The sequence below is a fragment of the Mastomys coucha genome, unplaced genomic scaffold (genome assembly GCF_008632895.1).
Source record: "Mastomys coucha isolate ucsf_1 unplaced genomic scaffold, UCSF_Mcou_1 pScaffold5, whole genome shotgun sequence".
NCBI classification, from domain to species: domain Eukaryota; kingdom Metazoa; phylum Chordata; class Mammalia; order Rodentia; family Muridae; genus Mastomys; species Mastomys coucha.
In genome coordinates this window covers 57,051,369-57,076,898 of record NW_022196911.1, presented here as the reverse complement: position 1 = coordinate 57,076,898, position 25,530 = coordinate 57,051,369, and the positions used below count along the sequence as shown (strand labels likewise).

Sequence of the window (25,530 nt, the reverse complement as noted above, 5' to 3'; positions counted from 1 at the left end):
CTCAGAAATCCACCTGCCTCTGCCTCCCAAGTGCTGGGATTAAAGGCCTGCGCCACCACCGCCCAGCTTGGTGCAGTATCTTAAGAGTTCTAAATAATAGTGTATCTTCTATTTTGCTGAGGCTTGATATCTTCTATTATTATTTCGAGACAGGGGCTGTAAAGCTCTGGCAGTCAAGGAATGTCACCTGCCTTTGCCTCCTGCTTGCTGAGATTAAAGGCATGTGCCAAACAGCCTGGCTGATTTTATTTATTTAATGTATATGGATGTTCAGTCTGCTTGTATGTCTGTGTGCAACATGTGTTTCTGTGGTGCATCATGTGTGTGTGTATTCCCACCAGAAAAGGGCACCAGAATCCTGGAGCTGGAGTTACAGATGTTTGCAAGTTTTCATGTGGGCTTGAACCTGGGTATTTTGGAAGAACAGCCACTAAACTATCTCTTTAGCACTTTAACTATTTTTTGAATGTTGCTTAAGTGTTAAAATTTTTAATTTTTTAAGTTTTCTTAAAGTCTGCCCTTGAGTTCTAGGTAATCAAATAGTATATAACTTTAAATATTTTTTTTTTCAAAACAGCTTCAGTAGCCGTACATTCCCCACAAAAAAGCACTAAAAATCATGCCTTGCTGGAAGCTGCAGGACCAAGTCATGTTGCAATCAATGCCATTTCTGCCAACATGGACTCCTTTTCAAGTAGCAGGACAGCAACGCTTAAGAAACAGCCAAGCCATATGGAGGCTGCTCATTTTGGAGACCTAGGTAAGTGACCACCACTTCTTGCTACCTCCTAATCAAAGACAGACTTGCATGTGAGAGTCCAGTCATAGAATACTGAACTATGTGATTGGAAGTGACTTTGAAAAGATACATTTGAAAAAAAAAAAACACTGCAAGTGTAATGAAATAGTAAATATTCATGTAAATATAAGGCTAGTTCAATAGAATAGTGAGCAGTGTACTGGATAGTTGCATTTGACACTTAATAAGATTGCGCACAAACACACACACAAAGAATACTCATTTCAATAGTACTCAGGGAGATACAAAGCAAAATAGTGTTAAAATATTAGAATATATTCAGAGTTTGCTAATTTGAGATCAAGTGGGGCTGAGGAAAATGGCCACTCCTTGTTGTAAATGGTATAAATTAGTGAAGACTGTTTTGGAAAGCAGTCAGTTTGGAAGTACTGTCTGATTCCACTGTTAGAAATGCTGGTAGACTGTGTTTAGATAGAAAATTGTTATCAAATGGCTGATTCATTTCCTTCTGTTGTTTAGGCAGATCCTGTCTGGACTATCAAACTCAAGAGACCAAATCTAGTCTTTCAAAGACCCTTGAACAAGTCTTGCGTGACACTGTTGTCCTTCCATATTTCCTTCAGTTTATGGAACTTCGAAGAATGGAGCACCTGGTGAAATTTTGGTTAGAGGCTGAAAGTTTTCACTCTACAACTTGGTCCCGAATAAGAGCACACAGTCTAAACACAGTGAAACAGAGTTCACTGGCTGAGCCTGTCTCTCCATCTAAAAAACATGAAACTTCAGCGTCTTTTGTAACTGAGTCTCTTGACAGGAGGTTGGGGGATTCTAGCTCAGCCCCACTGCTTGTGACTCAGTCAGAAGGAACTGACCTGAGTAGTAGAACTCAGAACCCTCAGAATCACTTGCTGCTTTCCCAGGAATGCCACAGCGCCCATTCTCTCCATCGAGAAGTGGCCAGAACAGGAACTCATCAGGTTTCCTTGGACTCCCAAGAATCCTCTTCCAGACTTGCAGTAGCCAGTAGAAACAGTTGCTCTTCTCCACTGAGAGAACTGTCAGAAAAACTAATGAAAAGTAAGTGTGAGGTCTCACAACGCAGAACCCAAGACAAGGAACAGGAGGGTCAGAACCGTAGGCTTTCTCACTGGTTTGCACATTTAAGAGGATTTGAAGGGTTGAGTGGACTCAGGGTGATAAAAAGGAGCAGAAAGGAGATCTTGGGTGTCTTTGTTGCTATGTGTTACCAGCTGACCAGAGCGGCAGGGCAGTATGCTACTGTTCTGTACATTTGGAAGGGAAGCCATTTACCAAGGGAATGAACTCCTGGTCTCTGTCCTCTGTACTGTCTAACTGCACTTTGTAGGTTAATTATTTTTTTTCATTTTTTTTTTTTTTTGATTACTGGTAGATACCATTTATTGAGTTCTGTACTAAGTATATATTTGGATTTCATTTTCATGACCTTTGAGAAAACTGGTTTAGAAAGTTGCTTCTTTAGGTTGTCTAGTGAGTGAGGAGCTAGAATTAAACACAGGCATTTTGAAAACAGCACATTTTTCTTTCCTATTCTGTCAGTTCAGAAATTGTACTACATCCTCATTTTTGTAATTATTGCTCTGTTCTATTTTTAAAGGTTTTGCTTTCTTCAAATGCTTGTAGCTTATGGAATCTCTAAAGATGGATCTGGTTTGCTAGTGAATCAATTTTAGTTTGTCATTTCATCTTGGAAAGTTCCTAAGTCTTGTAAGATATTATTTTACTCTGTGTGTGAGTGAGTGATCGTGGGCATGTGAGTGCCATTGTGCACGTAGAAGTCAAAAGAGCCTTCAGGTTTCCTCTCCTTCCATTGCAGGCTTCAGAGATCATATCTCAGGCTTATGGTTCAAGCATTTTGATATTTGTAGCCCCTGAATTCTTTCTTGGAATTTTTTTTCCTTCCTTTCTTTCTCTCCTTTTCTTTCTTTCTTTCTTTCTTTTTTCTTTCTTTCTTGCTTGCTTGCTTTCTTTCTTCCTTTCTTTTTTCTTTCTTTCCTTCTCTCTTTCTTTCTTTTCCTTGTAGTTTGTTTCTTCACTCCAGTTTTGATACTATCTTTATCTTCTTAAATCTATTAAACATAGTTGTCTGATATTCCCATCTATAGTTCTGGTAGCTCTGATTCATTATGAATCTTGAGATTCAGAAACTTAGTGCGGAATGTTTTGCTGTATACATGCGTGAATTACAGATGATTGTGAGCCTCCTGTGGGTACTGGAATTGAACCAGGTCCTGGAAAAGCAGCCAGGGCTCTTAACCACTTAGCCATCTTTCTAGCTCTAAGACCTCAGACTTTTGGTTGGTTGGTTTTGGGTTCTTGAGACAGGTTATCTCTGTCATCTTGTCTGTCCTGGAATTCTTCTGTGAACCAGGTTGGTCTCAAACTCAGATCTGCTTGCCTCTGCCTCCTGAGTGCTGGAATTAAAGGTGTATACCACCACTGCCCGGCAAGACTTAAGGTGTTTTGAGTTTTGTCTTTGTTCATAAGAACAATTTAATTTGTTTAGTATTTAAAATAATTTAAATTAAATTTAAAATAATTTAATTATTTAAAATAGTAGAAAAAAAATGGTTACTTTATGTGGTAAATTCAGTCTTTCAGGAAGTAATTGTGGCAAATTTATTGTTGAGTAGTTACTACACATTCATTTCTAAGATGTAATAATAAATGAAATAGTCACAGGCTACCCATTCAGGGAAATTTTTATCCAATTTATAAAATATCTGAAGAATTTTTTATTAAGTTTTCATCTTTTATATTTTAATTAATCTTAAACTACTTCATATGCCCTGAAGTAATTTTAAGACTTTGTTCTTTAAATGTAGTTATCTGAAATTTATCAGTTTTTTTATTTTATATATACAAATGTTTTTATTTTATATATACAAATGTTTTGCCTTCATACATGTATGTGCGACACATGTGTGTCTATTGGATCCCCTGGTAGGAAGTTAGTGGATGATTGTGAGCTACATGTAATACTGAGGATCTCAACCACAGGGACAAGTGCTCTTAATCACCCAGTCATTTCTCTGGTTCCTGAGCTATATCATTTTCAGAAATAAACAAACTACAATAACAAAACCCTTTTATCTTAGTTAAAAGAAATTATAAAGTTCTAGGTATTTTTATTTGTATGGTTTCATGGAGTCACTATTTAAGTTTGGTTGTGGTTGGTTGAAGATGAGTTTTGAGGCGAAAACAAGATCTTAAGGATTCAGATATTTTATTTTATTTTATTATTTTTTGGGGGAGGGTATTTTGCCTCAAGTATGTCTATCACTATGTGCAGTGCCATCAGAGACCAGAGGTGTTGGAAGTGGAAGTCAGCACAGAGCTGTCATGTGGGTTCTGAGAATCAAACTTGGGTTCTTGGGAAAAGTAACCCCCTTGAGTGTTTTAAAAGTTATTTGTTAAAACGCTAGATCGAGTAACTTAGTGCTTAAAGATCTCCCTAATTACTGAAAGAAAGCTCTTTTTTCTAGTTTCTGGCTTATCACAGACCCTAAAAGGTACATCTTTTAAAAACAATACAGGATATTTTAAGGAATTTTTCTGTTCTCTTTTTTTTTTAAGTCACATCGAATTTGTTTATTTATTTGTGTGTATGTATATGTGAAGGTGCTTGCATACCATCAGAGTCAGAGAACAACTGCCACTATATGGTCCCTGTTGGGCCTTCTTACAGGCTCCATTTACTTATTTGTTTGTTTGTTTGTTTTTTGTTTGTTTTGAGTTCTGAATCTTTGATGAAGATTGAGAGATACATCAATTTATGGATCTATCAGTAAGTCACTAGAATTTAGTTGCTTTATCCATTTAGTAGCAGAATCATAGTAAGCTTACGTGTAGGGCCTATACATGCCTAGCCATAGGTTCTTGGCCTAATAATGGTGCCCCATATGGGTTTCATATTGTAGAGTGGGCCTTAAATCCAACCTGAGAGTGGTTGGTTACACCAGCATTGTCCTGACACTAGTACACCAGTGTGCATGTATCGCTAAGCCATTCGTTATTGCAGCTCACAGGGTTCATAGCTAGATGAGATTGGTGATTACTTTTCTCCTCAGTAGTGTGCATAGTCCCTTCCATCATCTGTAACAGGCTAGTCAGTGGGGATGAATTTTCAGGTTGGTCCTAACTTGGTATCTACATGTTCAATGGCTTGGGTATATGGTGTCAGCAAGAGAGTCTTACTGTCAAGTTTTGGAGGGAACCAAGAGCTTAATGAAGGCAATAACCTGTGATGTTTGGGAGAGTCTGTGGGACCTAACTTGCCAACAACTCCAAAAGAGATAGCTAATTACTGGCATTGGACTTTTTGTTAGTCTGTAGTGTTGTCTTGTAGGGACTTTGTTATCTCATTAGGGTAACTCACATTCAACTCTTTATGTGTATATTTTTAGGAAGCTTCTATGGTAGTAGTTTTCCATGTGACTTTTTCAAAAGGTCTTTAGTGGAACATACCACTGTTTCCTTTTCTGCCCTACCCTCCCTATCTCACACCAGTTACTATTCCTGTTACCATTAGTCCTTTTTAACCCCTTATAACAGTGTATTCTATCTCTTATCCCTCCCCCATGATCCCTTATTAACTATCTGATATATGGGTATTCCAAGTGAAATACACGTCTGAAGATTCAAAGCTAACAACCACACATCAGAGAAAGCATGCATGTGCTGTTTGTCTTTCTTGGTCTGGGTTACCTCACAGAGAATGATTGTTTCCTCCTCCATCCATTTACCTGCAAAATTCACTTTCCTTAATAGCTGAATATTCCCTTATGTAGATGTACCACATTTTCATTATTTGTTTAGCAGATAGTGGACATTTACGATGTTTCTTGCAAATCTATAGAACATTCCACCCAAAGAATACATGTTCTTCCAAGCAGCCCGTGGAACTTTCTCAAATATAGACCATATAGTAGGACATAGAACAAGTGTCAACAAATATAAGAAAATTGAAATCACATCCTAATTCACCATGGAATAAAGCTGAATATCAACGATAGAAATGATAGAAAGTATACAAATTGAACAACAAACCACTGAGTCAAAGGAGAAACTAGGAAGAAAGGCTTTAAATTCCTACAATTGAACTTCTGAAAATGAAAACCCAGCATATCAACATCTAGAAGGCACAATGAAGTCAGTGCTAAGAGGAAAGCTCTGAGCCTATGTAAAAAAAAAAAAAATTGGGAAGCCTTAGAAAAACAAGATCCTTGCAAGGTGGTGGTGGCGCACGCCTTTAATCCCAGCACTTGGGAGGCAGAGGCAGGTGGATTTCTGAGTTTCAGGACAGCCAGGGATACACAGAGAAACCCTGTCTCAAAAAAAAAAAAAAAAAAAAAAGAAAAAAGAAAAAAGAAAGAAAAAAAGAAAGAAAGACAAGAGCCATCAGTAGCCCAAACAAGCAGACAGGAAGAGACCAAAATCAGAGCTAAGAGCTGCAAAGAAGGCTAAGGCTTGCTACCAAAGTTAGAGCTGAAGTCAGAAACACAAAGAATGAAACAGAGTTGGCTCTTTAAAATGATTGACACATCTTTAGCCAAGTTAACCAGAAGAGAGAGGATCCAAATTAATAAAATTAGAGATGAAAAGGGAGATAGTACAACAGACACTGAGGAAATTCAGAGATTCTTAAAGATATACTTTAAAAATCAATATTCCTGTGAACTGGAGATTGTAAAATAAACGGGTGACTTTCTAGAGCTGTTCAGCCTACCAGAGTTCAGTCACTGTGAAGCAAATGATTTGCTTTCATCTTGATAACAAGTACTTGGTAGTAACAAACTATGGAACTGGGGCTGGTGAGATGGCTCAGCGGGTAAGAGCACTGACTTCCAAAAGTCTGAGTTCAAATCCCAGCAACCACATGGTGTCTCACAACCATCCCTAATGAGATGGGACACCCTCTTCTGGTGTGTCTGAAGACAGCTACAGTATACTTATTTATAATAATAAATAAATCTCTTTAAAAAAAAAGGAAAAAACAAACTATGGAACTCTTTAAATGTCTCAAATGTTATTTACAAATGTAGATTTATAAAGATTTTTGAGCTTCTGTGGTTTTATTACTATGCAAATAGTTCAATCTGAGACTCTGGAGAAGAGACACAAAAAGAGAACATCATCGTGACTAAGAAGCTCAGTAGCTCTTACAAACATTAGAAAAAGTAATTGACCTAGGTTTTTCTGTGCTGTGAACCACACAGTGAAAAGACAGCTTTACAGTGGAAGTTGTCCTAAAATAGCACTACACAGCAAACAGTATCCTGTTATGAACACAGTCCACTTCGTGATCCCGATTGCATTTTGGCTTTGAAGTTGTCCTCTTCTCTTTTAGGTATAGAACAAGATGCAGTGAATACTTTTACCAAGTATATATCTCCAGATGCTGCTAAACCAATACCAATTACAGAAGCCATGAGAAATGACATCATAGGTAAGTAGTACTGGAAGTAACAAGGAAAACTGGCCAGTTCGGTTACTAACTAGGAGACTTTTTTTATCTTTAATTACCATTATTATTGAGCTTTTTTGTTTTTGTCTTTTATTTTATTTTTTTTTTCAGACAGGGTCTCACTATATAGCCATGGCTAGCTTGTAACTATGAAGATAGGGCTGGCTTTGTAATGATTCATCTGCCTCTGTCTCCTGAATGTTGGGATGAAAGGGATGTGCCTCCACACCCAGCCACAAAAGAAATTTACTATTTTTATGTGTATATATGTGCATACATGAATTGATGTGTATAACATGAGTGCAGGAGCTCATAGAAGCCAGAAGAGGGCATCAGGCTCCTATAACTGATGCAGTTGTGTGTCATCACGTGGGTGCTACATACTGAACCCATGTCCTCTGCCAGAGCAACAAGTGCTCTTATCTGCTGAACTATCTCTCAGCTCTGAGGAGATTATGAGATTGTGTAGTGTGTGTGTGTGTATGTGTGTGTGCGCACGTGCACATGTTCCATGTGCATATAGGCACCTACAGAAATCAGAAGAGGGCATTACAGGCAGTTACAGCCTCCATGTGGGTGCTGGGAACTAAACCTAGGTCTCCTGCAAGAGCAGTAAGTACTCGCTGTAGTGCCTTACCTTCAGCCTCTCAGGGTACTTTTATTTGATTTTGCTCACTTCTCTCTTACATGCTGACTTAGAGTCTTGGAGTGGGACCAATAATAGCAGGCACAAAAATAACATTTTTATTGACTACTCTTTAAGACTTAAACTGTATTCTGAGGACTTTCCATGTATTGAATAAAAATCTCTTGTTATAAATAAATACAGTTACAGTTACTACTTTGTAAATGAGAAAGCTTGAAAATGAGGAAGCTTGAGAATAGGAAGCTGGTGTTGCAAGGACATGGCATATAGGGTTTGTGTTTTGTTTCGTTCTTGTTTTTGTTAGACAGGCAAACATGTTTTTTAAAAATGTATTTTCATAAAAAAACTAGAATAGAAAAAAATTGAAGAATTTCAGAGTTGTTGAGGTAAACATTTCAAAATGTATTTTCATCAAACATGTGTATGCATAGGCAAAACTATGTCAACAGTTATATTTTCTCCGGCTCGAACTTTTTGGGGGGGTGGGTAAGGTGGGGTTCGAGACAGGGTTTCTCTGTGTAGCCCTAGCTGTCCTGGAACTCACTCTGTAGACCAGGCTGGCCTAGAACTCAGAAATCGCCTGCCTCTGCCTCCCAAGTGCTAGGATTAAAGGCGAGCACCACCACCGCCCGGCAGGCCCAAACTTTAAAATTGTGGAGAAGAGGCACTGGAGAAAAGGCTAAGTGGGTAAGAGTACTTCCTGCTCTCTCAGAAGACCCCATTTCAGTTCTCAATACCCTGTGACTTCAACTCTGGGGGACCCTATGACCTGCACCTATGTAAAACACACACACACACACACACACACACACACACACACACACACCCCACAGAAATAAAAAATACAAAAAGAAAATTCTTTATGGGACTGGAGAGATGGCTCAGTAGTTAAGGGGACTGCTCCTCTTTCAGAGGACCTGAGTTCAATTCCCAGTACCCACACAGTGAGTGGCTCACAGCCATCTATAACTCCAGTTCTAGGGGGTCTGATGCCCTCTCTGGTCTCTGTGGGCACCAAGCATGCATGTAGTGCACAAAAATAAATGCAGGCAAAACACCTAGTCACATAAAGTACATTGTCTTTTTTTTTTAAATTGGTGGAAGCTCCCAGCAACCACATGGTGGCTCCTAACTGTTGATAATGTAGTCTAATCCTTCTTCTGGCCTGCAGGTGTGCATGCATATAGAGTGCTCGTATACATAAAATAAATAAACACACCTTTAAAAAAAGTTTATTGATTCATAAAATAAAATAAAAAAGATTGTGGGATGATCTGGGTGTGCCTTGCATAGCTCTAATTCCAGTGTTGGGAGGTAGAAATGGGTGAAAGTATAGTGTTAGGGAGGGGGAAAGATGTTAAATGATGCTGCTAAGTTAAATAAGATGAACATTCAGAATTAGTAATAGTAGAGCGTAGATAAATTAATTTTAAGAGTCTTCAAAGAGCTGAACATGGTGGTGCCTTAAATCCCAGCACTAAGTGAGCAGAGGCAGGCAGATTAAGGCCAGCCTGGTCTACATAATAAGTTCTAAGACAGCTAGAGCTACATAGTGAGACCCTCATCTCAAAAGAAAAGAGAAAGAATATTTAAAGAAAATAGGAAGAATGGAGCAGGAAGTATTGAAAATTCTTATGAGCCATATAGCTGTGAAGAGTGTGAAGTCAAGGAACAAGGTCTTTGGTTTTGTTTCTAAAGTAAGGTATTACAACCACAAAGTGTGTCATCACATTTAAACAGGAATGTATGCTTAGCACCCTCCTGGCAGATGATGGAAATGAGAGAACACTGACACAAAAGCTTGAGGAAGAGCTTTGTGGAGGCAGAAACAGTGAGATTTCAGAGCTGGAATGGAAGATGCCCAGATAGGAGCAAGAATGCTTCATCTGGGCTGGAGAGTGGCTCTGTGGTTAAGAGTACTTGATGCTCTTGCAGAACCAGAACCAGAGTTCAGTTCTCAGCCCCCACACCCACATGGCTGCTCACACTGTCTAACTCTTGTTCCAGGGGACCTGACACTCTTTTCTGGCTGCCTTGAGCATCAGGCATGCACATAATGCATGTATAGACATGCAGGCAAAATATTCATACGTATACAGTGATTAAGAAAGAAAGAAAAAAGGTTCATGTGAGGTGATAGGAACAAATGCACTCTGGGATGAAGACCTATGTGACAGAAGAGGGTAGTAATCTTCTCATTGCTCCGGATTTTCAGGGAAGTAGGAAACAAAGTCCTCAGCAGAGAGGTTAGAGGAGGTGCCAGATGCTTGAGGAGAAACATGCTGTCATAAGAATATAGGAACATTTAGCTCCTCCTGCTATACTTTGACAATTGTGAGACTGATCTGTGACCCCTTGATATATGGGGCCTTCCCCATCAACAACCAGTTAATTATGATTCTCTAGCAGATGCTACTTGGATGTCATCTTTGTCAGCTCAGTTCTGTCACTGGTTACCTGGAAATAGCCTTAGATTCTACAGGTTGAGGACTTTGTCCCACAAGATTACCTCTTCTAAGAAGGTTGCAGCCTACATTGCTGGGTCTCATTCACCCTCCTTGGGTTTGATAAGTTTGCTAGAGCAACTTGTAGAATCTAGGAAAATAGTTTAATTTATTGTAAAGGGTATTTAGAAAGGATGCAGGTCCAGAGTCAATGGAAAGCTATGTACAGGGCAAATTAGAGAAGGAACATGGAGCTTTGTGCTCTCTGCACATGCACACCAACCTCTGTATGGTCATTAATGTGAAACTCAGTCTTTCTCAGCCCTGTACCTTTAGGTTTTAATAGAGGTTTCATTGTGTGGGCATAGCTGAGTATGAATATTGGCCAAGAGTATGAGTACCTGGCCTTCAGTCCCCTTCACTGAAAATCCTAATCCTCTCAACAGGTCATGACCATAGGCACCAGTTATTCTGGTGGCCAGGCCCTTTCCTGAAAGTTTCTAGGTATTCCTAAATACTGATTATCTTATAAGCATATGATAAAGACTCTCATAACTCCAGAGACTCCAAGAAGTTTAAGATCAGACTGCTAGGAAATTGGTCAAAGATGACACACATATCCATACCACAGCTAAGCATTGTCTGGAGAGTGATGAACAAAGGGATCAGGATGTGACTGACCCTTGAGTTTCCTGAAGCCTCTCCAAAGATAGAGACTGAGCAGAGCGGGGCCTTATGGTTGCCTCAGGGTTTTTCTAGTGATGGATATTAGGCAGCTCTCTTCATAAGTCTCACTTCTAGACTTTTAAATCCGTAGTTCACATTAGGTTACAGTCTTAGAAATAGTGCTGCTGATTATAAATATTTTATTTTTCCAGAGGCAGGGGTAGGTGGATTTCTATAAATCTGAGGCTAGTCTAGTCTTCAAAGAATTACATCTAGCCAGGAATACATAATGCTTGTCTCCAAAAAAAAAAAAGCTAATATAGAAACTGTCAAATTGTCCTGTAGAAGAAACACTCTGTGTGTTCCTTTTAAGTAATGGTATAAGTTTTCCTCTGCCCTAGCTTGCTTAAGCATATGCTAGTAAATAATTACTATATACATATATTATCTATATGTTATCTATATATAATTGCTGTAGCATATATATATATACACACAAATGCATATGTATACGTGTATAATGTATATATAATTGCTGAAGCAGTTTTGTGTTAATTTTTTGTCTGCTGTCTGATTCATTTGATAACTCATAAGTTTATGTATTTCTTCATAATAGCCATTTTATGGTTTTTGTTATTTGTTTTTTAAATAGAAGAAAGCAGGTTGATGGCTGGGTAATGATGAGAGTGCCGCCCACCTCTGTCCTTTTGGAATCATCTGTCATGTCCTTAGCTCAATTTTTATTTGGGATGTGGACCATTAGTTCATGCTAAACTTTTAATTGTCATACATGTCCTGACTCTGAAAGAAGATTTTATTATTTTAAGTTATGTGTGTATACATATATCTGTGTATGGGTATGTGCATTTGAATTCAGGTGCCTGTTCCCTGGAGCTGGAATTATATGTGGTTGTGATCTAGCTGACATGGGTGCTGGGAATCAAACTTGAGTCCTCTGTTAACCACTGGTCCATTTCTTGTCTTATGCCTTTTCATTTTGTTTTCGGAGCAATTTAATGTATAGAGATGCTTGTCTTGTTCAGTATTTTGATCTGTTTTCCATATGCATATCTCAAAAGATTTTCCTGGTCTCAAGATGGTACCTATGTTTTCTTCTTGTTCTTTTATTTAAATATTTATTTAGATACTTATTTGGGAGGGGTACATGTGTCACAGTAGAGGCTGGATGACAATCTATGGGAATTGGTTCTCTTTTCCCACCACATGGATATTGAACTTGAGTCATCATCAGGTTTGGCAGCAAGCATTACTGAGCCATCTTACCAGCCCTTTTAGTTCCATTGGAAACTTCATGTGTGTGCCCTATTGTTTCCCAATTTTATTTAAAGTGGGTATAGCTTGAATTTAGTAGAAATTCAATTGCTATTTCTTTCACAGCAAAGATTTGTGGAGAAGATGGACAGGTGGATCCCAACTGTTTCGTTCTGGCACAGGCTGTAGTCTTTAGTGCAATGGAGCAAGAGTAAGTTCATACTCTCACATTAGCATTCCTGGGGATTCTAGCTCCTGGTTGGAAAATGGACTTTACTCAACTAAAAACAGTGCACTTATCCAAAGTCATTGGGGTGACTGAGACTGTGGTATATGACTGAGGGCTTTAATAATGCATGTCTCCAAATGGACATTTGATTTGCTCGTGCTTTGAACTTATACTCTATAACTAAATAATAATAATAAACTGTCTCCAGACTTTTTAAAATTACTGTGTGCCAGCAGGGCAGTGGTGGCTCACGCCTTTAATCCCAGCATTTGGGAGGCAGAGGCAGGTGGATCTCTGAGTTCGAGGCCAGCCTGGTCTACAGGGTGAGTTCCAGGACAGCCAGGGCTACACAGAGAAACCCTGTCTCAAAAAACCAAAAAAAAAAAAAAAATTGTGTGCCTTTAAAAATCTATATGTTCATTCATTCTTTTACTCGATATTTATTACATGTTTTTGTAAGGGGCCACAAGTAGATACAGTATCTGCCTTGAAGTTACAGCTTAATAAAAGAAAGGGGCCATGTTTTTGGTTACTGTAACACAAGGTAGTGGGTGTTAACCATCAGAAGAAAGCTACAAACTCACTGAGAGACAGCTTACAGCTGAAAGGAATCAGGAACAGCACCCCGGGAAATGAGGTAGCCTTGACCTAAGCCTTTAAGATTTTATGGGAATAAAGCCAGGCTGTGGTGGCACATGCCTTTAATCCCGGCACTGGTCGACAGAACAAGTTCCAGGATAGCCAGGGATACGGGAGAAATCCTGTCTTGAAAAACCATATTTAAAATAAATAAATAAATAAATAAATAAATAAAACCATATTTTAAAAAAGATTGACTAGGGATAGTTTTGGAAAGAGTATTTTTTCTAGTTATGCTCTTTCCTTGATCCTTCCCTCAAATATTTTCTTTTTGTTCACGTGCAGGCACTTTAGTGAGTTTCTGCGAAGTCACCATTTCTGTAAATACCAGATTGAAGTGCTGACCAGTGGAACTGTTTACCTGGCTGACATTCTCTTCTGTGAGTCAGCCCTCTTTTATTTTTCTGAGGTAAATTCTGCATCTTCTTTTATATTCTGCTAGAGCATTCCAGCTCCATGCTGGGACCCTGTCTAAAGAAAGTGACATAAAAGAGATAACTCATTTGCAAAATGATTGTTTTAGGTTGTACTTAATGGCAAGAGTATGTAAATGGCATATTTATCAGATTCAAGAGGAAACCCAGTATAAAATAACCCTAATTTTTAAAAAGTACTTTAGTTACATTATAAGAAAATATAATATAAAAGATAGTTTGAACTATTTTAAAGCCATAGAATAGGAGGCTGGTATGTAGCTCAGTTGGCAGAATATTTGCCTAGTCTGCATGATGCTCTGGGTTCAGTCCCTGTCACTACGTGAAACTGGGCATGGTGGTGCAAACCTATAATTCCAGCATTCTTGAGGTGGAGGCAGGAGGATCAGAAATTTAAGGTTATCCATTCTTTGCTATATAATGACTTTGAGGACAACCTGGGCTACCTCAAAAATAAGTAGGAGCTGGGGAGACGGCTCAGTAAACAGTGTGTGCTGCACAAGTATGAGGACCTGAGTTTAGATCCATAGAACCCTTGGGGAAAAGGTGGCATGGCCACATCCATCAATTTGCTCTGTATTGGGAAGTGGAGTCAGGCTCTTTGGAGCCTTAGCAAATTATCTAGTCAGTTCACTGCTGAGCTTTGTGCTCGGTAAGAGAGAGAGAGACCATATGCCAAAAAATAAGATAGAGTGCAATAAAGGAGCACATCTGCTATCAGGCTCTGGCCTTATGTTCACATGAGCACAGAGACTTCTGTATACACTTCATATATGCACTAAATAAAAACAAGTAAACAAAGCCATAGAATTGGCTACTTCATTCCATTGCAGTAATTATAGACCAGATTTCAGAAGAAAGAAAGAAAAGTAACATTTTCCCATGTTCATCATTTTTATTTTAGCTGGTGGTTAAAATTTTTCAGTATAATATTTGAAGCAAATTGTGAATCTGTTAATCTCTTTGAGACATACATGGTACCTTCCAACAATTATTAATTTTATTAAAGTCTTTTTAAAAAGTTTTTACTGCCATATATTAAACACACATAATAATGAGCTTCATTATGACAATTCATAGATTATACATAATGTGTTTTGATTATATTCACACAAATACCTTTTTATCTACCCTCCTAATTCCCTTCTTTTCTCAACTGGCCCCTTGCCTATTTCTTCTTTCTTCCTTCCTTCTTTCCTTCCTTCCTTCCTTTTTTTCTTTTTGTGAATGTGTGTCTGTCCCCCAGTGAGTTTCGTTAGGGTTGTTTATAGAAACATGGACATCTTACCATTGACTTTACCAGTGAAGATGTCTTTTCCTCCTCCATCCATCATTAACTTTGGGTAAATCCTTAAGGAGTCACGTAGCCCTGTGAATCCTTCCCTTCCACAACAAGGTTGTTGGTGGGCCCAGCTTGTGGAGATCTTCGCAGGTAGTCACAACTGCTGCGAGTTCAGTAGGGACAGCCCAGTGTACCTGAACTCAGTGTTGGACATTACTCATCCCCTTCCAGCTCTTAAATTCTTCTTTCTGACTCTTCCTCCATGATATTCCTTGAGCCATGGAGTAGTGATACAGATGTCCCACTTATAGTTGCACATTCAGCAGTTATTTATGGGATCTCTGCAGTCACCACTAATCACTGCAAAAAGAAGCCAGACATGGTATTGTGTATCCCAGCACTGGAGAGGCAGAGGCAGAAGGATCTCTGTGAGTTCAAAGCTAGCCTGATCTACATAGTGAGTTCTAGGCCAACCAAAGCTACTTAGACTGTTTCAAAAAAACAAAAAACACCTCTCATTAAGAATGACAATAGCTCAGTTCCAGTATGTATGACTATGTTATTTAGAAGGCATCTTTACCAGCACACCATACCCATTTAGCAAAACAATAGCAATTGCTTCCTCACTGGGGCTTCTGACCTTAGCCATGACCTTTTGGTTGGATTTAAAGCAACAAACATGGATTCCTTCATTTGAAGTGGGTATCAAATATAGCCAGAAAACAATAGGTTAGCTCCATAACAGACTTGCTCCTATGGTACCAGTGGGCACTTCTTGCCTGGCTAGTTAGAAGTGTTAGAGTCTGTAGCCATAGGACAGTTCTTCCCCAGCACAGTTCACGGTGCCTTCCAACTTACAAGGGCTATAGCAGGGAAGAAGCTTCCATTCCACTTGGGTCATGTGATCAAAATGATTTCTTCAGCAGTGGAGTCTTACCATCTAGTACTGATGAGCAGGCAGCTACAATGGCAATTGTCTGCATTGTTTTGAGGGCCTTGGAAAGGGGGAGGGTGTCTCTACACAACAACTTGCAGGAAGATAGCCCAGTATGGCACTTAGATTTGGTTTAATTACCTACAGCTTCTGGTAGGAGCGTTATCCACCCACAGCAGGTAAGGCATACAGCTTTATATAACTGCTTATTAGACTTTAGCAAATGAAAATATTTGTGTTGCAAAACAAATGAGTATTCTAAAGATTCCTGTGGTAGGTTCTGTTTTAACCTTTAGGAGGTCCTAGGTTTGCAGTTCCCAGCATCACTTGGCAAAATAGCAACAAACTACATGCTTGAACTGTGCCTTTTTGCAAAAGTAGGCTAAACATATAGTCAACTTGCTTTTCATTTTTTCCCTTTTGGCCATACTTGAAATCAGTATTTGTTCAGACTGTCTTCATGGAGTGTCCTTGCGTTCTTATGGAATGATAGCTGTGATTAGGTGTAAAAGAATTAGTTCCATTAGCTCACTGTCAATACTGGTAAGGAAGTATGAGTCCAAATTTGTCTAAGTTTTGCTACAGTGCACTGAAGTTTACATCTTCTGGTGCGGGGTGAGGGGTTTTGTTGTCATTGTTTTATTCCCCTCTCCCCTGAAAGAATATTTAAAACTTGTCTACTTCAGGTTTCTACATTTAACTGAAGGGTGTTGAGTGCATAGGATCCTTTGGACTTTACTGCTAACAACATAGAAATTATAGGTCATGAGGGAACTGCTTCTTGTCTTACTCTTTTGTGTTTTTCTTCCTAGTACATGGAAAAAGAAGATGCAGTGAATATCTTACAATTCTGGTTAGCAGCGGATAATTTCCAGTCTCAGCTTGCTGCCAAAAAGGGCCAGTATGATGGACAGGAGGCACAGAATGATGCCATGATTTTATATGACAAGTGAGTTTGTTTGGTCAGCATGTTCGGGTGTTTTGAGCATTCACTATGCACTGTGATGACAACTTTGAATAAAGTCCATTTCTGCTATCAATGAGTCCACAAAAACTGATCTGGATGGGATAGATACAGAGCTCTCCAGCTGGGGAACAAAAGTCCCTGCTGAGGAAGTTAAGGCTTTTTTATAGTAAGCAGGACCAAGATGTGGTACTCAGAAGGGTTTCACAGACAGAAACTTGGTTTAGATCTTTTTTTTTTTTTCGAGACAGGGTTTCTCTGTGTAGTCCTGGCTGTCCTAGAACTCACTCTGTAGACCAGGCTGGCCTCAAACTCAGAAATCCGCCTGCCTCTGTCTCCCAAGTGCTGGGATTAAAGGTGTGTGCCACCACCGCCCGGCGATCCTTAAGAATAAATTGAAGGGCTGGAGAGATTGCTTAGCGTAGGTGGCTGCTTTTCCAGGAGTCCTGAGTTCAATTCTCAGCAGAGACAGCATACTCATAAAATAAAATAAGAAGAGGAGGAGGAGGAGGAATAAGGAGGTACACATGTGATTGTGCATACATATATATGTGGCAAGAGGAAGAAAAAGGATCAGTTGGAGACTTCCGGCAAGTGGGGAAATGTAGCACTTAGCGAGGACCAAGATGGAAAGAGATGGAAAGAGGCCTTGCAGAGCCCAGTGGAAGGGCCTGTTTTAGAACCAGCACCGCATCCATCCTCCTCACATAAGGAAAAGGAGAGAGGACTTGAGTTGGGGTAGTAAAAATGTTTCTAGAACACAATAGGACGTACTCTAAAGTAATTGGAACATTTTGGAAAGGGCATAAATGTATCATACCTTTGACCTGCATTGGTAATAAATAGTAGGGGGATTTTTGTTGTTTTTTGTTTTTTCTTTGGGTTTTGTCTTTAGTGCTAGGAATTAAACCCGTGGCTTTGTACATGCTAAGCACGCCCTCTCCCTCTGGACTGGACCAGCCAATTTCTCACTAGTTTTCACCACAGATAAGAAGTTGGAAAAAAAATCTTACTATAAATATAACTGCTATACTATAAATAAAACATCTGCTCAGGCAAATGATAAGACTGTGGCCAGCTTTGTCACCACAGTCTTGTTGCCTGGCTAAATTAAATTTATTCTTTATACTTGTCTTTTCTTTTTTGTGACAAAATTTGTTGTTTGTATCCATAGATAAATGTAAAGGGTTGACTTGGGGATTAAAAGAATTCCACAGACCTGGGGACTGGAGAGGTGACTCTACAAATAAGAACACTTGTTCTTTAGAGAACTCAGTTCCTGCTTCCATCACCGTGTCAGGCACCTCAGAACCGTGTGTAACTCCATCTCTAGGGGATCTGACTAACACCCTCTTCTGGCTCAAGGGGCACCTGTACATACATTTTGCTCATTCAAACAGACAATACATGTACACATTAAAAAATAATAAAAGCAAGAACTCTGTGATGTCAGAGTGAAAAGGGCAGGAATGTCTAGACCAGTGGATGCTGCCTAAACACAGGACTGCAGACTTGTGTCAAGCTGTCTGCATGATGTTCATCCACAGGGGACTGGTGAGACATCTCAATGGTTAAGAGCAACGATTGCTCTTCTGAGTTCAGGTCTCAGCACCCACATTGTAGTTCACAGCCAGCCTAACTGCTGTTCCAGGGGATACAAGGACCAGGCACCTACGTTATACACAGACACATTTGCAGGCAAAACACCCAAACACATAAATAAGATAAATCTTTTAAAAAAATAACATCTAGGACCTTGTTTAAAATTCATTTCCAGCCCTGTGTTTTCGATTCTGATTCAGCAGGTTTGAGGGGGAGACTTGGGGATGATTATTTCTTTGAAAACATTCTAGATAATTCTGATGAGTAATCAGATTAAGTATCTAGTCTGATTTTTCTGTTTTGAGGTAGGGAACTAAGTCCCATGGAGAACATTGTTTCTCAAAGTCAGTCAGAGGGCAAGATGGTGGTGGAACTCTAACAGATCTAGTTCTTCATGTTTAGCCCAGTGCTCACCCTGCTGTGGTGGGTTAGTGGGAAGTATTGGGTAAAGAGAGTGGTGATGGCTGATGCAATGGGAAGAGTGCATATTTGAAGCTTGGTCTGGGTGCCTGGAAGTTAAACTCATTTAGAGTGCTTATTAACTTCTTGCGTATAGCACGGGATAGGTGCTTTTTGGTATGGAAAGGCTGATGAAGAGAGAACAGTTTGTGAACAGTGGAGCAGAACAGTGGCCCGGCACCACCCAGTCCAGGCTGGAGCATAGTAACTGCTCAGAGCAGACCTGTTTTCACCTTGGAAGTCATTCTCCAAAGACTGACGTTTGTTTGTTGGTTGTTGGGTTGGACTTTCTCATTTCCTGCTTGTCTATCCCTCTGTTTCCTGTTTGTATCACTACCCCTTCTGTGTATCTGTCACAGATGGAGACAGAATGCTAAAATATGTGAAAGTTTTCTTTCCCTGCTTTTATTGCTTTTTTGTATGCATAATCAAAGTACCAAACATTAGTTACACTATATCTCATTGTGTTCAAACTCTTAAGTTCTCATCAACTACTTTTTCCTTTCTGTACTTAAATCATTAGCAGGTCCTCTGAGTTAACTCCAGTTAAATCCATCCACTTCACCTTTAGTACTATTTGTTTTGGATTCCTATGGGTTTATTACATATACTTCATAGGTGTGATGGTGTGTCTCACTATTATCTTGTGCACAAATCTTTGTTACTTTTCAGGGAAAATTATAGGGTCTTAGCTAAGAAATTTTGTGACAAACTCCTATTTAGGTCCTAAACAGAAAACAGGTGCCCATTGAGTATGTGTAGCTGGTTGGTCTCTTTGCTTCTGTATAGCCTGACGCACGACTCATGTAGCTGCAGAGGTGGCTAGTTAGGAACTGAAGATGTTTGGAAGACAGGTGAGAAGTAGCAGGTTTTCTAGAGGATATGAGAATCAGCCCAAGGTTACACAGTAGCACTTTCCTTACCTGGTTCTGCAGTTGAAGTTCTGGGGTAGAGTCAAGTAGCCCCAGATAGGAGTGTCTGTAAGTATAGACAGCTGTTTAATCTTGTGTGTAATTTGGTTATACTTCAAATCTTTTGCCATAGGTACTTTTCCCTCCAAGCCACACACCCCCTTGGATTTGATGATGTTGTACGATTAGAAATTGAATCTAATATCTGCAGGGAAGGTGGGCCACTTCCTAACTGTTTCACAACTCCATTACGTCAGGCCTGGACAACAATGGAGAAGGTAACCAGTATTTTCAAGTGTTAACCTATGAAAAGTTTTACTTGTGGAACTCCAAAAATATAATGTATAACAACTGTGGGGAATTGAAGCAGTACAACATAGTGATTAAGAGCAGAGACTTGAGTCTTGACTTGGTGTGTATAAACCTTACCTTTGTAGGCTAAATGGCCCAGGCTGTTACTGAACTTCTAATACCATTTCCTCATCTGTAAAATAGAAATAACATCAAAATTATACAGTATTAAAATAAAGTAATGATATAAAATGCTTATTATCTTAATGACTATCACATTAAAAATATTAACTGTTATTAGCTATAGTGGTAGTACGAGACAAAATTAATTTCTGAATAATTGGCAAATATCTATTGATCCTCAAGATTGAAACACTAATTTTATGTATTTTGATCACACTTGAGATACCACTAACAGTTTAATAACAGTTTTAATATTTATGAATAATTTATTCTATGAATTAGAACAGATTTATGGGGAGTTTTATTGAGTCCAGGGAAAACTCACGAGTTTGTCATGTCATGCTTATTCAGGTGAAAAGAGATTGGCTAAGCACTTCTAAAAATACTGAAGTTCTAAACATACGTAGATGCTTGGAAGGTAGCTCAGTCAAATTTGTTAGTATCCTCAGCAATTTCATTTCTTTCTTTTCTCTCTCTTTCTCTCTCTTACTTTTGTTTTTATTTTACTTTATTTTATTTTATTTTATTTTATTTTTTGAAGCAGTTTTACTGTGTAGCACTGACTGCCCTAGAACTCACGTTGTAGACCAGACAGGCCTGGAACTCAAAGAAATCCACCTGCCTCGGCCTCCCATAGTATTGGGATGAAAAGTGAGGGCTGCCACCACCACCACCTGGCCCTCAGTAATTTCTTAAGAAACCAGGTATGGAGAGGTGGCTTCTATAATCCTAGTACTGAGGACCTAGGAACAGGAGGACCCAGCTAATTGGTAAGCCCCAAGTTCAGTGAGAGATCTTGTCTTGAAAAATAAGATGGAGAAGTGATTGAGGAAGACACCCAAAATTAGTCTCTAGTTTCCACATGCATGCACATAAACATACATACAAAAGAAGACTAAATTTAAAACAATTATAAAAGGCACGTATCAGTAACAACCCCAGGTAGTAATTTTTTCATAATTAAAATGATTTTCTGATTTTAAAGGGAAATCCAGGTCTGGTGTAATATAAAAGATATAAATTTAATGAGAAATAAAATACAGAGAAAACCAAAATATAGTTGGGTGTGTTGACACTCAACCTGCAATCTCAGATAGTTGGAAAGATTTTATGTTTAAGGCTAGGAGATATGGGACTTGTTTGATTCCTGGAACTCAAAAAATGCTGAGTGGGCTGGGCGGTGGTGGCACACACCTTTAATCCCAGCACTTGGGCTGCAGAGGCAGGTGGATTTCTGAATTTGAGGCCAGCCTGGTCTGCAGAGTGAGTTCCAGGACAGCCAGGGCTATACAGAGAAACCCTGTCTCCAAAAACAAAACAAAACAAAATGCTGAGTGGCACATATCTGCAAATTCCTCTGTGCTCAGGAGATCCCTGGGGCTCACTATCCAGCCAGTACAGAGTGATTGCTGATCTCCAGACCAGTGAGAGACCAAGCCCCTGAGGATCACACACACTGACATATTAAACAGCAAAGAGAGGTCTGGCAGGAGTTTTCAGAGGTCAGTTCCCAGAACACATGGGAGAGAGAGACAGAGAATTGACACTTGCACGTTGTCTTCTTATATCTACATGTGGGACGTTGCATGTAGACTTGCACATACACATAATACATAAAATTAAATTGAAGAAAAGTAAAAATATGAGTGATGTATTCAGTGAGTACTGTTGAATATTTCTATACTAGTTGTTGGTGTTATACTGGTAAACAAATAGGGCTTTTGACCTCTGGAACTTATGTCTATAAGAAAACATCTTAATTACAGACAGACATACCAACAGTTGTTATAAGTACTGTGAAGGAAGTCTGTAATGGAAAATAATAAAGGAGAACTTATTCAGCACTATTAATCTTTAATGGCCATAAAAACATACTTTAGTTGGCGTTTATTCAACAAGTGCCATTAGTTATTTGGAAACAGATGAGAAAACCTGCACTGGAAAACTTGTGTGGATACAAATAATCTACAGCCAGCAATATAAATTGATAACATCCCTTTGGTAGGTACCTTTGTCATATATCTGAAGGTTAAAACTAAACTTAGCAATCTCAATCCTTGTAATTTTTTAAACATTTCTTTTTAGTTTCATGTCTGTGTTTGGGTTTGTATACGTGGGTGAAGATGCCCATCGAGGCTGGAGGTGTTCTATCTCCCTGGAGCTTGAGCTATAGGTAGTTGTGAGCCACCTGATGTGAGTTCTGGGAACCAAACTTGGGTCCTCTGCACTCAGTTCAAACTTAACCACTGAGCCATCTCTTCAGCCCATATCCCTTATTCTTTATCTTAGGGAAGTCAGTTCAGAATTAAAATCAGTATGTGGTAAAAACTACCAACTATTTTCTGTCACTATGTAATGTCCATGAAAAGTGTGGGCAGGCAACAACACTTGATTTTAGTGGCGGTGAAAACTGTACAAAAGGCTAGAAGTCTAAGAGGAAGTGTCGCTGTTAATGATAGGCTTGTAGGTAAAGCTATTCAGAGAAGCTTTACTGGATGTATTTGATTTTCATCTTTAAAATGTTGTTCCTCTTTCAGGTCTTTTTGCCTGGTTTTCTGTCCAGCAATCTTTATTACAAATATTTGAATGATCTCATCCATTCAGTTCGAGGAGATGAATTTCTTGGAGGGAATGTTTCACTGGCTGCTCATGGCTCTGTCTGCCTTCCTGAGGAGTCTCACTCAGGTGGTTCCGATGGCTCCACTGCTCAGGTATTAGCCAATTTCAATCTGTCAGTGGGATGGGAGGCATAGAAAGCTTTTCCTTCAAATGACAGCAGCAGATCCCATTCATGTGTTTAAGTAATAGATAGAAGAAAATAAAATCAGCTTATTTGTAAATTCTAGTCAGACTGTCAATAGTAATTAGGCTTCTACTATATTGTAAAGTATCATGTTCTTTCATAAAAGCTGTTCTTCTGTTTGACAATATGACTTTTTGTTTTAGTGACCAAATATGTGTGTGTGCATGCTAAAAAGTGCAGAGAGCAGGTCAGCCATGGCTGTTACTTCTCAGACATTACTCACCTTGGTTTTTGACATAGGGTCTCTTACTAGCCCTGGACTTAACATTAGGTTAGGGTGGCTGACCAGCAAGGCCCAGGATTCTGCCAGTCTCTACCTCCCCAGTTGCCACTGCCTGCATGGCTTTTGGATTGACCTGACTGTGTTGATAATAACATATACAAAAAAGCTGGGATCAGGTGGGCTTTGAACTTTGATGGAGATGCATTAGCAGCCCAGAAATTCAGCATATCTATTATACACAGCTGAACAAGGAGGTGGATTTTTTATATATAGCTGAATCTTAGTAGGGGAGCCTCCGCAGGGTAGCAGTCTCAGGCTACAATTATCCAGTGAGCAGCAGCTGTGGTTGATATTTTCTGCAGACAGCTGTCAATATCCATAATTAGACCAAGGCATTGCCATTCCTATGGTTCTGAAGTACTGCGGCCCTTAATATGGCCATGCTCAGGCCAACAGTACACATTCCCTCAGGATGCTCACTCAGCATGTCATCTGGGATTATAAACACTCCACCATGCCAGATTGTTTGTGTGGATCCTGGGGATGGACCTTAGGTTTTATGCTTGCATAACAAGCACTTTACTATCTCTTCAGCCCTGTAATCAAGCTCTGAAGAGCTCTTTTTATAATTTGAGAAATTTTAATAACTGAGTTTAAGATAATTTTTTATGTCTAGTGAACTCAGATTGTTTTAATTTATTTAAAACATGTGTGGTGTATGTGTGTGGTGTGTGTGTGTGTATGTGTGTGTGTGTGCAGGCACATACATGTCACGGTGTAAGTGTGGAAGCCAGAGGATAACTTATAGTGGTCGGTTCCAGGTTCTAGGGTTGTAACTTGTATCCTCACTCAGGCTTCCAGGGTGAGAGCACTTTTACCTGCACATCTGTTTTCATTGTGTTTTTGTTTTTGTTTTTGTTTTTTAACTACTTTTAGGTTTGTTTTGAACTAGAATGCTGTGTCTTCCTTTAAAAAAAAAAGTTAGCATATCTTACCTGATTCTCCCTACAATCTTAGGGATATGCAAATCCAAAGGAGGCATTAAGACTTTAACTGAGGACCAGGAGATAGGTCAGTCGGAAAAGGCACTTATGGAACCTAAGTTCAATTCACAAAACCCTATATTAATCAAAATTCTACTCATTATCCTCCCCCCCCCCGTAAGATTGTGTCTTTTAAATTTTTGTTTTTGACACGGGGTCTTACTATGTAGCCTTGGCTTCCCAGGTCATGAATGTGTAGACCAAGTTAGCCTGACACAGATTCACTTGACTGCCTCCTGAGTGCTGGGATTAAAAGCATTCACCACCATATCCTGCCTGATTCTTATCTCCTTTCCCCTCCCTTCTCAGAAGGTTTTCTTTTTAGATTATTTTTATTTATTTCATGTCTATGGGTACACTGTCCCTGTCTTCAAACACACCAGAAGAGAGCATGGGATCCCATTACAGATGGTTGTGAGCCACCATGTGGTTGCTGGCAATTGAACTCAGGACATCTAGAAGAGCAGTCAGTGCTCTTAACTGCTGAGCTATCTCTCCAATCTCCCTTCTCATATGAGTAATACAATTTTTTCTTCTTCTTTCTTTCCTTCTCTCCCTTTTCTTCCCTCCCTCCTTCCTTCCCTCCTTTTCTCCCTTTTTTCCCTCTTTCTCTCCTTTCCTTTCTTCCTTTTTCTTTTTCCCTCTCTCCCCCTTTTCTGTCTCTTTTTTTTTCCCATCAACTTTCTTCTTTCTAAGTCCCCTTCTATTCTTGTGTCATTTCCTTGGAGGTGTGGTGCCCACCCACTCCATTTAATCAGGATTACCTGCATGAGAATGGGTTGAGGGGGTGTTTGCTTGAGTCAGTGACCCTCACTGAGAAATAGGACTCCACATCTTCCTTCAACTTTAACTCCCTGTAACTCTTACGAGCCCCCTCCCCCATCCATAGTGGAATGCTGACAGGTCAAGCCTTTGCAGGTAGCTGCTGTAGCTGTGAGTCCATGCATCCAGGTCTTATGCAGACGGAGCATTTACAGCTTTCCTCCTCGTCCTTCAGCTCACCATTCTTTTTGCGCCTCTTCTGCAAGCTTTCCTGAGTCATGGAGAGATGATACAGATGTCCCATTTGGAGCTGAACCATCATCAGTCACATGTTCTCAGGAGGTAGAGCCCTCCCTTCCTTTTTACAGAGCTCTGTACTCTTTTAATAAGGTCACATAGGAAGTGTAGAGCCAGTGGTCCCTATCTAGTATTCCTCCCACAGTTTAATGATACACATTCATGATTTTCCCATTGCCTT

General features: G+C 39.5%; 1 protein-coding gene across 3 annotated transcripts in view; it reads left to right on the top strand.

Moving 5' to 3' along the window:
- The window catches only part of Akap10 (A-kinase anchoring protein 10), a 64,405-nt gene that overhangs the window by 14,097 nt on the left and 24,778 nt on the right, over positions 1-25,530 (top strand). For all 3 annotated transcript variants that reach the window (XM_031355065.1, XM_031355064.1, XM_031355066.1), the window contains exons 3-10: positions 578-760; positions 1,280-1,837; positions 7,149-7,247; positions 12,420-12,504; positions 13,447-13,570; positions 16,624-16,760; positions 19,881-20,025; positions 22,759-22,932. In XM_031355065.1, the coding sequence (XP_031210925.1) occupies positions 578-760; positions 1,280-1,837; positions 7,149-7,247; positions 12,420-12,504; positions 13,447-13,570; positions 16,624-16,760; positions 19,881-20,025; positions 22,759-22,932 (1,505 nt within the window). The remainder of the gene's footprint in view (positions 1-577; positions 761-1,279; positions 1,838-7,148; positions 7,248-12,419; positions 12,505-13,446; positions 13,571-16,623; positions 16,761-19,880; positions 20,026-22,758; positions 22,933-25,530) is intronic.